This window comes from Hemicordylus capensis, chromosome 1, assembly GCF_027244095.1.
Source record: "Hemicordylus capensis ecotype Gifberg chromosome 1, rHemCap1.1.pri, whole genome shotgun sequence".
Classification (NCBI taxonomy): Eukaryota; Metazoa; Chordata; class Lepidosauria; order Squamata; family Cordylidae; genus Hemicordylus; species Hemicordylus capensis.
Genome location: NC_069657.1, coordinates 370,931,826 through 370,948,798, shown reverse-complemented (window position 1 = coordinate 370,948,798; position 16,973 = coordinate 370,931,826). Strand labels below are relative to the sequence as shown.

The window sequence follows — 16,973 nt, the reverse complement described above, 5'->3', positions numbered from 1 at the left end:
AGGTGCTGCCAATCACCTTTCTTCTAAGCCTAGAATTATGATAGTCAGTCTCGGAGACTTTCAAAATGGTGATAAGCAGTACTTATATAGCTGCCTTGATCATTCTCAGTGCTAACTGAGCAAAGAGGCACCTTTTAAAAGTGGAGATTCTCTTTATTCAAGCAGAGGGAAAGCAACTAGCCCTATCATCCCCAGCACAGCATCCCCCCAGTGGCTTTTGCTGGTGTCTATCTTATGTTTCTTTTTAGATTGTGAACCCTTTGGGGACAGGGATCCATATTATTTTATTTAACTAACTAACCAACTAACCAACCAACCAACCCACCCACCCACCCTCCATGTAAACAACATTGGAAACTTTTGTTGAAAAGCAGTAGATCAATATTCGTAGTAGTAAAGTCACCTTAAGTCGCCCAGTGGGAAAATGCTTGACTAACAAGCAGAAGGTTGCCCGTTCAAAACCCCGCTGCTATGTTTCCCAGACTATGGGAAACACCTATATTGGGCAGCAGTGATACAGGAAGATGCTGAAAGGCATCATTTTACACTGCAGAGGAGGCAATGGTAAACCCCCACCTGCATTCTACCAAAAGAAAACGAAAGGGGTCTGTGGGCGCCAGGAGTTGAAATCGACTTGACGGCACACTTTACCTTTAGCTGTTTGAAACCACTGCTACAGTTTTTTAAAATGCAAAAAGCTCCCCAGCACACTCCCCCACCCTCAAATTCTAAATCGAAGGCAAACGGTTTAAGTTGTTCAAACCCCCTAGTGAGCTCCAACTCATTAACGTTTTTCTTGAATTACCTAGAAACAGCAGCACTAGACAGAACCTAATTTAAAAAAAAAAATTCCAAAGCAGAATTTAGATACACTTACCTAGAAGAGTAAGCCCTAGAAGTAGAGTGATATGGCAGCATAACATTTATGTTTCCTATTTGCTTCTCTTGCTCAGCATGCCTTAGTTAATTACAAAGTTGATTAGTGATAGTTTATGAAAACAGCTTTGGAGAGCTGTCTTGACAAAAGCTGTATAAAAATATTTTAAGTAACTGAGTCAGTTCTTAGGTGTTCTTGCCAGCACTCTTAGTAAAGGAAAAATGGAAAGATTGTACTGTCGAGTCGGTGTCAACTCCTGGTGACCACAGAGCTATGTGGTTTTCTTGGTAGAATACAGGAGTGGTTTACCATTGCCTTTCTCCCATGCAGTATGGGACAATGCCTTTGCCGTTGTTACTGACGTGAGCATCTGCCTCCAGCACCTTCCTATATTGCTGCTGCCCGATATAGGTGACTACAAATATATATTTATGAGGCAAAGTCTGGGAAGCACACCGGTGGGGATTCAAACTAACAGCCTCTTGCTCCCTAGGCAAGCTGCTTCCCCACCGTCATCTTAATACTGCAGACTAGACTAAATGGTATGCCTTCTCCCAGAAGTATTTTTACTTGTAATAGAATCCAGAAAATAATTCTGTGTTGACTCAGTTTGTGAACTTTCATCCTAATGAAAGCTGCTGTTTTACTAACCTGCATTTATTTTTCATTCTGCTCTTCAAACTTGAAATCACACATGATCCATTTTTGTACTAGCTATAGGTATTGAACATCAACCACCCTCTTCAACACGACTAGTCAAAATGATACAAATCTGAATTATTATACGAATTCAAAAGCAACAGTATAAGTATGTTACTTTGTGTTTTGGTAGATATAATTCCTCTGTTGCCATGGGCGTTAACCTTAGTAACGCGACTTGGTGATTCAATAATGAAAGAAATGGTACTCTGCATACTTTCAGAATTTTCCTCCCTGCAAAGTTCCTGATAATGCTAATGCAAGTAGTAATTTTATAGCAATCATCCCTGAACCTGGATAGAGCAGTCTGATTATTACCAGTCTGATTATTACTTGGATAGAGACTACTATGTTCAAAAGCAGACAAACAATGGTCCATTAATACCAGCTTGGAGAAAGCTCTATTCACATGTTACATTCAGCACTTGTACATTCTGTGTACAGTGTATACAGGTACACATATTTATGGGTTATACTGAATGCAGATACAAGCACTACACTTCCTATCTGTACTATGCATTTGAGAGACTTGTAACCAGATTCACTTTTAAAATGAATGCAAATGAAAGTTTTAACCTTTTAAATGTTAAATTGTTGTAATGTTTTAATCTTTTTATTTGTTCTTTTTATTGTTTTGGTGTGAACTGCCTAGAGACTTGCATTTTGGGCAGTATATAAATATGTTTAATAAAAAATTAAAAAAATGTACAGACATTCACACAAGAACATGTACATGTGTACAAGGACCTGAATGCAGGTACAGCATGGTGCCTGAATAGGGCTTTAGCAGCCAAGCAATCTGTTTCCCAACACTCAATCCATTCCAAACTGTCCCTAAGGACTCTCCCTACATTTACCCCAAGAATCCACTAATTTCTACCTGTGCATGGTAGTGGGAATATACTGAGCATATGCAGTGTGCCATCTCCCTGAGCAAAAACAGCCTACTCCTTCCCAAACTCACAAGGGCTTATAGGATAAGTGGCACTGTTCCACCAGTAACCTTCGTTCCTGCACATTTCTTTCTAAAAGTTAAGCACTGTCCCACTTTCCTAAAAACCAAACCATATGTAACTAGAAAACAGACTGCTTTTCCTCACTCACACCCCAAAATCCAGTAGTGGTTTTCACCAACTTGCATCCAGCAGATTTTCACAATTATTTGTTTGCCCCTCCCCTAACTCTCCAAGTCCATTGCCATACATGGACTCTTCACAGTTTGCACTTACACAGACACAGGGCTTAAACTTGTGCCACAGCAGATCAAGAATCCGTTTCTCATTAAAAGGGCTAAAAAGATGAGTGAACACAATCTTCCCCTCCACAAAAGAAATCCACTCCAGGTTTTTGTGGAGTAAGGCTTAGTTTTCTTGCAATACAATATTGGAAGAATTCTATCAGCAAAATCTATGATTTTATTATGTTCCCAAGGGCTGCATGGTAAGGATGCTTCCTATTTTGTGGCTTTGTTAAACTATGACATTTTTATACTCCCTCATCTAATAGCTCAAGGCTGTTTACAACAAAATGATAACATATAAATTAAACCAGCCAAACAAGCAAGAACTAATATCTAAAACAGTTAAACCATTACTGAGTAGGACTGCACAACTTCAGCCCTCTGGCTGTGGTTGGACTACAACTCCAATCATCCCCGACTACTGGCCACTGTAGCGGAGAATGATGGGAGTTGTAGTCCTTCTGTCATGGCTATACAAAACCTTATAGGGTCTCAGTAAAAATATGCTGGTAAACTAAAAAATCCCCCCCCCAAAAAACCTGATATATAGTCTATATATTTATCTATATTAATTTTAATCCAGGGTGTAAATATATAGACAATCAGGATCCACACACTATATTCTCACTGATAAGTACCATCTGGCCATAAAGGTATTCTGATCAAAACTAGTACCAATCCAAAAAGGATATAAAACCACTTAACAAAACAGACTCTCCATGGTAAAAATAAAAGCCATCACAAGTATTTGTAAAAATATCCGTAAAAATATATTTAAGAGTCCCAAAAGTAGGCTCCAATGGGAGTCCTGAGCTTTTAAGAAAGTAAAATTTCTGTATCTGAGGTAGAAAGTAAAATATTCCATAAGTAGCTTGTACTCACGTGGTGTAGCACAGTACAAGGAGGTGCTTTAAAAGTCTGGAATCCTGAGCCAAACATGTTTTGACCAATGCACAGTCTCATCAGTGACAATAACTAATGAATCATGCTTCTTGTATTTCCATGTGGGTCTTTAAAAATTGAGCATGTAATCTACTTCAAAACAGATCTGTTGCTGTGAATATCCTCTCAGTGATCGAGAATATTCACAGCAACAGATCTGTTTTGAAGTAGTGATCGATTGACTGATTTAATTTCTATACCACCTAATATAGAAATCTCTAGGTGGTGTACAGATTAAAACATAAAATAAAATATAACACATTTAAAATTCATAAAAACAGGTAAAAATCACAAGATAAAAACACATTAAAATTAAAATTTTAAATTTCAGTTAAAAGCCTGGGAAAACAGGTACATCTTCAGGGTCCTCCTAAAAACAGAGAAGGAGATGCCCTTATTTCAGCAGGGAGCGTGATCCAAAGCCTTGGGACAGCCACGGAAAAGGCCCAGTCTTGAGTTGCCACCAAACAAGTTGGCGGCAGCCATAACTGGATCTCTCCAGATTATCTTAATAGGCGACAGGGTTCACGACAAGATGAAAATCTGAAATGAACTGAGCAGACATCCAAAAACTTTTGAGCGTATGCATGCCTTAGAGGGAACAATGGGCCCAATTGCTCTCTCTTGTGGCTCTTCTAAATTGTGTTCTCTTTCTTGGTAGAACTTCAATATTTTTGTTAACCCCATATAGAACTATTTACTTCATCTGTTATGTTCATTTACTCCTGCCTTTACAGATTACTTCTGTATACACATTACATTAATATCAGAGACAGTGATAGATTGTAACCTTCCCTGACCTCTCCTGATGAACAGCTGCCATCTTGCCCTGCCTGCGCATTCCTGACTCAGCCGAGGTGATTTCTTTTTGCAGCCCTGAACCTTCAGAAAAACAGCTTGCTTGCAGGTTGATTGCTTTCCTGTCCCACCTGTGCCTTCTACCTGAGTGCTTGACTTATTCCACCTATCCCTGAGGACCAGAGATCGGGAGATTTCTGGAGCTCTTGGGAACATAAATAGGAAGAAGGCAGAGCTGATGACATAGCCGGTGGATCACCTGCAGGCAGCCAACCCTTGGTGCAGGGCCTTTGGTGTGGGACTAGGGTCTGGGGAGAAGTTATACTAAGGCGGGGTTGGAGGTCTGGGTTAAAGTTTGTTAGTCCTTTTATTGCATTGTACCAGGCCTTTTGTTGTCATGGTTTGGGTTCTCTTAAGCAGGTGATGGGGTGTGTCTGACAGCTCTGGGGCAGCTATTACTGTTGTGTTGGGCAAAAGAAGAATTGGTGTTGGCAGAGCACCTGGCCATTACAGGGGAATTGAAACCATTGGAGAGCCCAGAATGGAGACTGCTCACACATGTGACTCTACAGATCCTTGAAAGACAGGATTGCAGGAGGCCTAACCTGGCCAGGATTTTGGTGACTGTCAAGGGGAATGAAGTCAGGCTGTGGCTTCAGAAGTTAGAGCAGGAGAAAGTATTTTTAGTAAGACTTGTGTTAGAAGTTATATCCTTTTCTGTGTTTTGCTTTGCATTCCTTAATATCTGTTCTTTGCAACTGAGTAACTAATAATTTTATGAGTACCACCTGAGAATGATCAGGTGATACAATATTCTTTTAACCAACCTGAGCATTTTTAAGTGTAACCAAAAAGCTAAAACATAAGCCAAACTATTTTTGTAGCAATTTAATAAATCAGTTTCTTTTCTTTAAAAAAAAAAAAAAACCCACAGAGTGTTTGATTTACTCTGGAAGGGGGAGCCCCGAGTGCAAACAGCCCCAACAGGACCACTAATGCCAGCTACCTTGCTTTCTTACCACGTGTAGACATACACATGGAAGGTTTTTGTACTTGCCCAACAGCAAGATAGAGAAGTCTATCAATGGTATTTGTTTTTATGGGGGTTTTTTTACTTCTTGTGCACCATCCAGAGCCTTTGGATGGGCGCTCTAGAAATATAATAAATAATAAATAGATACACACAAAAATATTTATACTCCCAGGAACTGCTTAGAAACACATGGCTATTCTGTCACACAAATAACTATACTTACAATTTGATCTACTGCAGTTCAGTACCGGCTATGGTCTTGTGAATGGTGGTCAAATGCAGAAGACTATTTTCTTCTGGATTGTGCATGAAACAAGCTCAAGCTAAGCAAAAAGCTGATTCAGTTAATTTGAAAAATGATTGTTACCATGCACTTTGGAGAATGTTTTTAAAAACCAAATACAAGTGTTGAAGCAATTCAGGTTCTACAAACATAACATAAGAGGTACTGGGGTGTGTTTTTTAACAAGCACTGGGGTGGGTTCCCCCCCCTTTTTTAAAAAAAGGTTGGGAATCCCTGATCTAAATGGCCAGAGCATCCACACACAAGCTGTTTATCTGATGGCCTTTTACTCCCAAGGTTAGCTACTTCTGATACAATTACTACCAGCTTCCTGGGCTTTTTAATGAGAAGGTTTAGTCATAAGGATTCAGATATTCAAATCTTTTTTCAATGGTTCTGTGACAAATGAACCAATTTAGAGAGTTGCATCTTCAGCTATCAAGATACCTTCAGACAGATCTGTTTAGTAAGATTTAACTGTAACTCTTAAAGTCAGATTCTGTGGCCAAATAAGTTTTAGCACATAGTACCATTCACATTAATTAAGATGTTCCAATTTAGACACAAAAACCCTCTATATCTGATTTACAGCTAACCCTCAGAGATCAGGTGCCTAGGGAAGGAATCCTGTTTCCTGCCCCCACTGCTTGTACCAAGAAAGTCAGGAGATGAGGGAAGGTGGAGGTAAAAAGCAGCAATGTTAGCCCAAGCAAGTGGCTAGTCTGCTTTACAGTTAGGCCACGTTTCAACACTGATATTTCAGATTCCAACCCCAAAGTTCAAAACTTGTTGGCAACTTGTTTGAAATTGGATTTTTCCAAACCAATTCAACATGCAGCATCAAAGCTAAAATTTAAAATGACGTATTCAAAAATCAGTTTGCAAGTAAACTAGCCTCTCTAGTTATTTGAAAATCTCATCTACAGGCAACAAGGTGATAAATTTCTAAATGCTAAAGATTTTCACAAGCAGCAACATCTGTAACACACTAAAATTGTCAAAAATAAGCCAGTATTATCCAACTTTGCTGAAAGAGAACTGAAGCGATGAGATATTGAGGCCATCTAGTGAGTACACATAGCAGACGTGAGATGTGAACAAGGGACTCTTAGCTATTTCACAGTAACAATGCAAGCTTCTCCCACCTCCAAAGTTTTGACTTCTCTATAAAGTACAATTAAAAATACAAGGAATTCCCACTAAAATTAACATAAGGGGGAACACACAACTTTGAATTTCTTATTCTACCTTGAAAGCCTAATCATTCCGACTCTGTTTCAAAAGACAATAACATCAACTCAATTCAATTCAATGAAGCATAACATTATGCAGCATAACGAGGCATAACAGAACCCTGTTTGTTGCATTTATATCCCAATTCTTTTCTATCATGAAGCTCAAGGTGCTGTAAATCAGGTTCCCAGATAAATGAACCGGACCTATATTTGCTTCACTTCAACAAGACAGCTAAGTCATTTGCTCTCAACCATATTGTAAAACAACAAGACACACACCCCACCACACGTGCATTCAGCATTAGAGATGTGCATGAATCACAATTCATGCACCGATTTGAAGGGTCAGTTCTGGCACTTTTAAAAGCGATGAGAGCAGGTCCATACCTGCTCCTCCACTGCTCGCCGCAGCTTCTTGTTGTGGTGCATGGCGGTGGCATGCACATAGCCTCCATGCATGTGTGGAGTGGAGGCCATGTACATGCTGCTGCCCCGCTGCCATAAAGTGGTGGGGAGTGCAACGCCGCAGCAGGAAGCTGCAGCGAACGGATGAGGAGGTGGTATGGACCTGCATTCCTCGCTCTTAAGAGTGCCCAAACTGATCCTTTGAATCACTGCACAAATCTCAATTCGTGCACATCCCTATTCAGCATGCAAGATTGTTGCGGAGAACAGAAGGCTAATGTGTCTTCCAGATATCCCAGTCTATCCTTCCCCCGTCACTCAGTCAAGAACACAAGTCTTGGTAGGACTGAGTGAAGCCATCTTTTTGCTACTGCACTGAGCCTTACAAGTCCAAAAGAACTCAGGCTTGGCCGTTTCCCTTGTAAAGAACCACCAAATGCTCAAGCAACTGAAAAGATTTTTTAACATTGTGCTGTCTTGCATCAGACAGACATTATGTAAAGTTTGAAACCTGTTAAACAAGTACTAATGCAAACTACTCTGAAATCAAATATGTGAAAATGACATTATGGGAAAGTAATATTTTAATTCATATTTCAGTTACAATGAAGAGAAAGGGCAAAGGACTCTTATTCAGTACAGTCATTTTAGGCCAATTTTAAGCAAAAAATTGGAGGTGGGGGGTCCCAAAGTTTTGAAATTTGGAACAGATGTTAGGGACACTGTTAAGTAATATACTAAAAGTTCTCACTGTTACAAGTTGAGCTTTGGCTACCATCATGGGAAAATGGCCACCAAAAACAGCTAAGGTGTGCGCATGTGCGTGCACTCACACAGTTTTTTATGTCCGCTCACTTAATTTTAGATGCCGATCAGGCTGAATCAGGAAGGCCCCATTCTGAATGCATGTGCACACACACTGCCTTGATACTGCTGCCCAGAACAAAGTTCATTCTGCGCACAGATGAAAAAAATTAGAGAGAACACTGGCCAAAAAGAGTTTCTCACATTTCACAAACCATTGCTTTAACGGAAAAATATTAATTACAAAAATGGCAGAGCATCCAACTCTCTATAAAAATGTGGTATTCAATATAGATTTCAACCAACGGTTTTGCCGTAAAGTGAAGGTTTCAGTGGAATGCTACTTCATGGCGAATGCACCACCCGATTTTTGTCTGTAGCTTGTTCATGGAACTGCTTTGACGGTGTTTGGTCAGCACCCCCAAGTTAGGGCAAATATGGGGAATTTAGCTCAAAAGGGAAGACAGTTCCAAGCAATTTTAATTTGTGCAAGTGTCTGAACTTCAGAAGCTGGCTAGAGAGAGGTTTTAATTAAATCAAAAGCGTTTATTGTGAGAAAGACAGATAAAAGCAATAAGACGAAGTTACTAGGTGGCCCTAACGTAAAAGCAATACAAATATGTTTAAAAATATACTATTGTAAGGCACATTTAGCTTAAAGTTCCAGAATATGTGTAAATTCCCAGGCGGGCAAGAGAAAGATGCTAAGAGGGAGAAGTCTGAATCCAAGTGATAGACTGAGATCCTGGGAGCAGGACAACCACTATATTCTACCTGTCTCTAGGCAATGGGGCTTCAAGCATGGAAGACTCACATCCTTAAGGGACAGCGAGGTGAAAGGCAGTTGGGTTACAGAGATTAGTGAAAGGATGGATGCCCACAAGATAGATGTGTGAAAGTGCTTTTACACAGCAGCTTTGTAACTCTTAACATCATCTGTATAGATAAGCAGACGTCAAATCAGGAGCAAAAAGATGTAATATGAGTACTATGCTTTGTAAAGAATGTTTAACCAATCATATTCCATGTCAGATATGCCTGTGTCTGTGTAACCAAACTTTATTTATTGGAATGTGTATAAAAAGCAGCCATTGTGGAAAGGGCAGAAACAGAAACTTTCGCTTTTCTGTTATTTTCTCTAAGCTTGTTAAAGGTAAAAAAGAACACAAGGTATCTATCAGCTGGGAATCAGTACCTGATTTATGGGCCTTAGTGGTTTTATGGCCCCTAAAGAAGCCCTTCAACAGATGTCTGGGTGGACCCAGCTCCCTACGTCTGGCTAGGGACACTGGCTGGAAGGGCACACGGACAGATTCAGGTATTGATTTCAGGCGCTCTTGAGGTTGCAAGAGAGCACAGGAAATGTTCCACAGAATCTCAAGTATAGCATACAAGGGAGCACAGAGATGGTCTTGCTGAAGTCCTTGTTGCAGTAGAATCCCAATTGAGAAGCACGAGGGAACACACTTGTGATATTCTTCAGTTGGAGTCTCCAGTGGTAGACATGGGAGAGCACAAAGGTTGCTTGCAGTTGGAATCCCGAGTGTAAAGCACAAGGGAGCACCCTGGGGCATGGAGTTAGGGAGACTTATATCCCAAAACGTGCCTTGGGGGCACCTTTCTACTGTAATGCTTTGCTGAACAGCAGAGCCCAAAAGGGCTTGTTCAGAATGCATTGTTACTGATCGTCCTTCCTGGGTAGGACGGTGTGTGAACAGCCTATTATATGCAAGGCTGGTTGAGATGAAAAACAGAGTCTGCAGGTGCGTTAAACAATATCCTGTGCTAAGGAATTAATAAAGGAATTGATTGATTGACTAGTATCCTGTGCTGGGAAGAGCTACCCAATAATTCTATCAAAATCCGATAGGCACACTTCCAGAATTACATCACTGACTCATCTCTTTTTGTAAAGGGGAACTATTACTGTACTTGTCTTATCTACTTTCCCTTGCTCAGCATAATGGTTTCATTAGCAAGTTGTGTTATCTCGATTGCAAAAGGAAAGGGGAGTCCAGAATGACCTCAGTTGCCAGACAACTCGCAGTAGCTAGTTCTAGAGTCTGCTTAGATGGGGGATCCCATCTAGAAAGAGGGGGAGATGGATTTAATCCCCATGTCAATTTGTGTTGTTTACTGCCAAATCTAGAGGCAACCAGGCCATCACCAACTAGGTGACCTGTCCCCATATATATCATAAACTGGGAGATCACATTGCGGTGCAGCTCCTGAGCATAGCCAAAGTGCAATCTCCAAGCCTGGCAATGCAGCTGCAAACAGGGAGGCTTCTGGGAGCTGGGTAGAATAAGCCCAGCTGGTAACAAGCTCACTCAAACTTTTCCTGCAAAACCAAACTTAAATATAATTAAGGAATATGAAATGTACTGCCAGTCACAAGGGGTGGTTCCCTTTTTGCTACATGATTTAATGAACGCATGGACGACATAGTGCAGGCAGTTCATGAACCACAAGAGCTTGTCTTGTGGTAGCAAGCATGACTTGTCCCCTTAGTTAAGCAGTGGTGCCCTGGTCGCATATGAAAGGGAGACTAGAAGTGTGAGCACTGTCAGATATTCCCCTCAGGGGATGGAGCCACTCCGAGCAGATGATTTCAAGATGATTTCCCTCCCTGGCTTCTCCAAGATAGGGCTGAGAGAGATTCCTGCCTGCTACCTTGGAGAAGCCGCTGCCAGTCTGTGAAGACAATACTAAACTAGATAGACTAATGGTTTAACTCAATATCTGACAGCTTCCTATGTTCCTATGTACATACTCATTTCCACACCACCCAAGAGGTAGAGTACTTTTTAAAAATGTGTTATCCCTATTAGGCCTAATCCACAAGCTGCAATTTAGAAAAACTACAGGTTACTCACCTGTAATGTTGGTTCTGCTAGTGGTCATCTGTACTTCTACACAAATGGGCTGCTAGGTGCCTGCACAAAGACCTTGTCGGAATCTAACAAGCTTAATTCTGCTGCTTTGAGTGGGAACCCCGCCCCTAGCCACTATATGCAGCTGCGCTACTCCTCATCCCTCAGTCACAGAGTCCAGTTTCTGTGAACCCCACTGGGAGGACGGGAGGATATGCAGAGGTACAGATGACCACTAGAAGGGCCACCGTTACAGGTGAGTAACCTGTGTTTCTTTGACGTGGTCTCTGTCTTCTACAAAAATGGGCACATAACAAGCTAGCACCCAAGGAGGAGGAAATAGACAGAAACAATATATAACTGCCAGGAAATTTTATTTCAAAAACAAGTATATTAACTGAAAATGGATTGCAGGACACTCCTGCCAAATTCAGCATCATTCCATGCCCTAGCATCAATTGCATAATGACGGATAAACGAATGGGCCAAAGCCCAGGTAGCTGCGTGACAAATAGTGTCCAACGGGACCTTGTGATCAAAGGCCACAGAGGCCGCCACAGACCTAACAGAGTGCGCCTTAATGGTAGCAGGCAACTGCTTGTGATCCAATTAATAACAAAGTTCAATCGTGGAAACTATCCACCTGGACAGGGATTGGGCCAAGACCTGTAGACTTTTATGTGGCCCATCGTACAGGAAGGAGATTTCTTCCACTCAGGAGACCTTTGGACGTAAAAGGCCAATGCCTACAAACATCCAAACGGTGTAACCATCTTTTCGCATCCGAGGAAGGATTTGGAAAAAACACGGGCAAAGTGAGCAGTGATGAACGGTGAAACATGGACACCACTTTGGGCAAGAACTGAACATCAAGCCTGAGTACAACCTTGTCCTTATGGAACTGAAGGTACGGTTGGTTAACCCTCAGGGCCCGTAACTCACTAACCCTCCTGGCAGAGGTAATGGCCACCAAAAAGGCAACCTTCCAGGTCAGGAGATGTGGATCAACTGAAGCCAAAGGCTCAAATGGTGACTGAAGCAGACCAGCCAATACTACGGACAGGTCCCAAGTCAGTGACATGCCCGGATCGCCTGGGAACATGTGTGTCAAACCCTTCCGAAAGCTTTTTACTACCGAATCTTTAAACTGTGACACACGGTTAGAGGAGGAACATGCCCCAATAGCAGCCAAATACACCTTAAGGGATGAAAGCTTTAAATCAGATTCCTTAAGGGACGATAGATAGTTACAAATATCTTGTACAGATAGATTAAATGCATCAAACCCATGCAAGGAAGCAAAGGAAGCGAAACGAGTCCACTTGTGATCATATGACTTCTGTGTGGACTGCTTTCTAGCAGCAACCAAAACTTCCTTAAGTCTCAAAGGGAAGGCAGGACCCGCCAAGCAGTCAGATGGAGGAACCCAACATCCGAGTGGAGCACCCATCCCTGTTCCTGAAACAGCAGGTCCGGTAGGACAGCTAAGCGTTTCCAGTCCATCGCCAAGCGCTTCAGGGCTGGAAACCAAGGCCTCCTGGGCCACCACGGGGCTATCAGAATTGCCCTGGCCTGACCCACCCCCAGATTGCACAGGACCCTCGGAATGAGGGGAAACAGGTGAAACACATATAGAATAGGGCCCATCCAAGACAGGACGAAGGCCCCAGAGAACCCTCTCCCTCCCCTCCCCTGCAGCAGTAGAGGGCACATTGTGTATTGTCCCAGGAAGCAAATAGGTCTAGAGTTGGGACCCCCTAATTTACAAATATGTCCCTCAGAACACCCTGATGCAATGCCCACTCGTGGGAGACCATCATCATTCTGCTCAGAGTGTCCACTTGGACATTCAGCGTACCCTGAATATGGACTGCCTGAGGAGACACCGCATGTGCCACATCCCAATGCCACAGGTCCAGAGCCAGAAACAGCAGGCTCCTTGAGAATGTGCCGCCCTATCGATTGAAGTAGGCTTTTGTCGTTGTGTTATCTGTTTGTATTAGCACTGAATGACCCCCAATCAGGGACAGGAAGCCTTTGAGAGCGTTGAAAATGGCTAACAGCTCCAGATAATTGATGTGTCGAGTTCTCTCTTTGGGGGACCAATGTCCACTCAGGGGAAGCCCTTCCAGGTGCGCTCCCCAACCGAGCTCCGATACGTCTGTTGTGACCACCCAGCGGGGTCAGGGGGCTTGGAAGGGAGTTCCGACACTCAAGTGCCAAAACTCTGTCCACCACTCTGCCTTGGCCCGTACCCAAGGAGGGGATGTACAATCGAGATGGCCCGGATCCCGAAGGGGCTCAAACACGTCTAAAAACCATCTTTGAATGACGTGCATCCAAAGACATGCTTGAGGTAGAACGCATATACTTGATGCCATGTGGCCCAACAGGCTCTGTATGGAATGCATAGTCTGTGGGCCACCGGCTAGGAAAATGGCTGCGAGCCTCTGGAGGGTAACTATGCAGCCCATCAGAAGAAAGACCTTTTCCAAGATTGTGTCGAATATCAGCCCAATGAACTGAATTCAACGAGTGGGTTCCAACTGAAGTTTTTTGAAGTTTATCTGGAAACCCAGCTCCTGCAGACTATCCACCATGATTTAGAGGGCATCCAGAACCACCCACATGGTGCTTGCCACAATGAGCTAATCGTCTACATATTGCAGCACTTGCAAACCTTGCTCCTGCAGGAACACCACTACCGGGGCCAGACATTTAGTAAAGAACCTTGGTGCGGTCGTGAGGCTGAACGGCAAGGCCTTGAATTGATAGGGGATCCCCCCGATCTGAAACCGCAGAAAGCGTCGATGCTGAGCGAGTATTGAAATGTGATATTACACATCTTTTAAGTTCAGGGAAACCATCCACATGTTTTTGTCCAAGATAGTCATAATGGTCGGTACCGATAGCATTCAGAACCTTTTGTAGACCAAATGTTTGTTTACAGTCCTGAGGTCTAGTATAGGGCGCTGACCACTGTTCGGCTTTGGCACAAGCAAGTACCGGGAATAGAACCTGAGGCTGTGAGGACTGGCGACTTTCTCAATCGCATCCTTTTCCAGGAGAGCAGCAACCTCTTGATCCAACTCGGGAGTGCAAGGAGTCACCACAATCCTTGAAACCGGCCGAGTCTCACAAAACTCCAGGGCATAGCCCAGACGTATATTTGTGAGGACCGACTGGTCCATAGTCACTTTGTCCCAGCTTGCCGAAAATGGGACCAAGCTAGTCCTGAGGCACCTCGAGTCATTGCTTCTTCTGGGAAACATTCAGGCGCTGTTTCTGAAAGTCCAGCTTACTGGGCTGGCCACCCAACTTGTATCTTGGTTGGAACCTGTTGCCACCAAAAGACCATTCTGAAGGCGACTGTTGCTGGGAAGGGGCCTTCCGTGGTTGATAAGGTGACCACTTAGCAACCCTCTGTGTCTTGCTATTCAGTGAGGCATGTGACATGGAATGCGCTGTGCTCGTAAAATTCTGATCGAGAAAGGAAGGAATGGCTCCGTTTGCGTAAGAGCTTAATAATGGGAAAATTGGTGACGGATTTAAGGCCAGAGCAACTTTTGCAGCTACAGTGGGGCTAACTTCCAGTGGGCATGCAGGTATTGGGATCACTTGTATATCATCAGTAAATCTAACAACAAAATTTTCCCAAGCTCCTGAATTGTTTAACCCCTCTCAGATTCAGGAGTCGGGAAGGTAACTGTTTAAATTTTGATCTGTATGTAATAATCTCTGTACATCTGTATGAAATACTGCTGTCTCCTTTTATCCTTAGTTATGTATTTTTAGTAGTTCTGGTGGGCCCATTTTCAGTACCTTGATCTATGTTCAAGAGGACTTTTAAAAATTTATTTGGTTTTGTTGTTTGTAGTAGAAGTTTGATTGTTTTCTCTTCTACATTTGTTTTAATCTCATGCTATTCGCTGACCGAAATAAAGAAATTTGAATTTGTACTTCTGTATTAAGTGGTGCACCACAAAAATCTGGTCTACTGTGCTGTGTCCTATTCTAAACCCAGCCTGTAGATGAAGAATGGAATTTTCTCTTCCCACTCTGCTAACTTCTGGAGCAAAAAATGACTATAGATTTTAGAGCAGACATCTAATAAAATGATAAGCTGATAGAAGGGTTTGAGTTATCTCATATATTGGAAAAATTATGCTCCATTTCCAACCCTCTGGAAACGGATCAAAATATTACAGATCATCTATGGTAAAGTGATTACTCTAACCATATTATAATTTTAAAAAGCAGCAATGTTAACACTCACCATAAAAAGCTATTAACATAATACAAATATTGAGCTTGTATCACATTTTACCTCTCAGTAACATTCTTGAATCCTCAAAATTTACACAAATGACACCATATGAGGGGGTATCACATGAGTCACACATGAGTCAGAAGACAGATTCATTAAAAGTATGTACTTACATCTGGATATTCTTTTACAGGCACATATAGTTTCTCTTGTAACTGTACAATAGGTCCCACAGCATCAGGCAGCTCTGCACTTCTCTTCTCCGTGCTACCATTTAATGTGTCGTTATACATGTCTTTCCGTACTCTGCTAATTTCTGTGGAGGGAAAAAATATATATTATATGTTTAATACACAGTTTAATACACAAATAATAGACGTTAATTCTAGAAACAATGATTTACTGATTTCACTGCCATCTGTTTGGGACACTTCCATTCTTCACATTATGAGAAGTGAATTCAGAAGTGCCTTTTTTTAAAAAAGTTGCTACTGCCAACTATGCTTCAGGGATATTTTCTTCACAGTTAAAGAAAGATGTTGCTGTAGTCCAAATGATGGTGCATACCTGCACTGGTATATCTGAACAAGAAAACTTGTTCAGAGAAGTTGAACAGTATTAGTTATCCTTTAATTATGAAAAGATCTGAAGAGGGATAACAGAAATCCTTCATGCAATTCAAAGTTGTTCATTATGAAACACCATGACCAAAAAAAGAAAATAAAAACAAAGCAACCAGAGTGTCAATTTCCCTGATTCTATTCTGGAAGTATTTAAGTACTCTGAGGATCTGGGAGGGCATTAAATTCATCAATGGTACAAACCTTAAGAGGCGCTGAGGGGAAATGCTTGACTAACAAGCAGAAGGTTGCCGGTTCGGATCCCCGCTGCTATGTTTCCAAGACTAGGGGAAACACCTATATTGGGCAGCAGCAATATAGGAAGATGCTGAAAGGCATCATCTCATACTGTGAGGAAGGAGACAATGGTAAACCCCTCCTGTATTCTACCAAAGACAACCACAGGGCGGAGTCGAAATCGGCTTGACAGCACACTTTACCTTTTACCTTACAAAGAAACTTAGAATTTCTATTTACTGCTTAATCATCTACACCTTGATTTTTCAAATAAATAAATAAATAAATAAATAAATAAATAAATAAAGAGATGCATATAGAAAGAATAGAGCTAACACTGCAAATGACTTTAATCATTTTGAAAGAATGTCACTAAAATCCAGCTACACCTGACTAAACAAAAATATTAAAGCCAGTGTGCTGCAGTCCTTAGAGTGTTGGGCTAGGACTGAGTTCAAATCCCCATTCAGCCATGAAATTCACTGGGTGACTCTGGGCCAGTCACATATCTCTCAGCCTAACCCAACTCACAGGGCTGTTGTGAGGACAAACATAACCATGGGCTCCTTGGAGGAAGAGTGCAATGTATACACACACACACACACACACACACACACACACACATCTATATATATATATCTACACACATCTATACACACA

General features: G+C 42.0%; 1 protein-coding gene across 8 annotated transcripts in view; it reads right to left on the bottom strand.

Annotated features, from left to right (window-relative positions):
• Window positions 1-16,973, bottom strand: part of QKI (QKI, KH domain containing RNA binding) — a 219,823-nt gene that overhangs the window by 136,812 nt on the left and 66,038 nt on the right. For all 8 annotated transcript variants that reach the window (XR_008315984.1, XM_053295363.1, XM_053295371.1 and 5 more), the window contains exon 2: window positions 15,630-15,772. Coding sequence is in view for 7 of the 8 variants with exons in the window: in XM_053295363.1 (XP_053151338.1) it covers window positions 15,630-15,772 (143 nt within the window). In the remaining variant the exon portion in view is untranslated. The remainder of the gene's footprint in view (window positions 1-15,629; window positions 15,773-16,973) is intronic.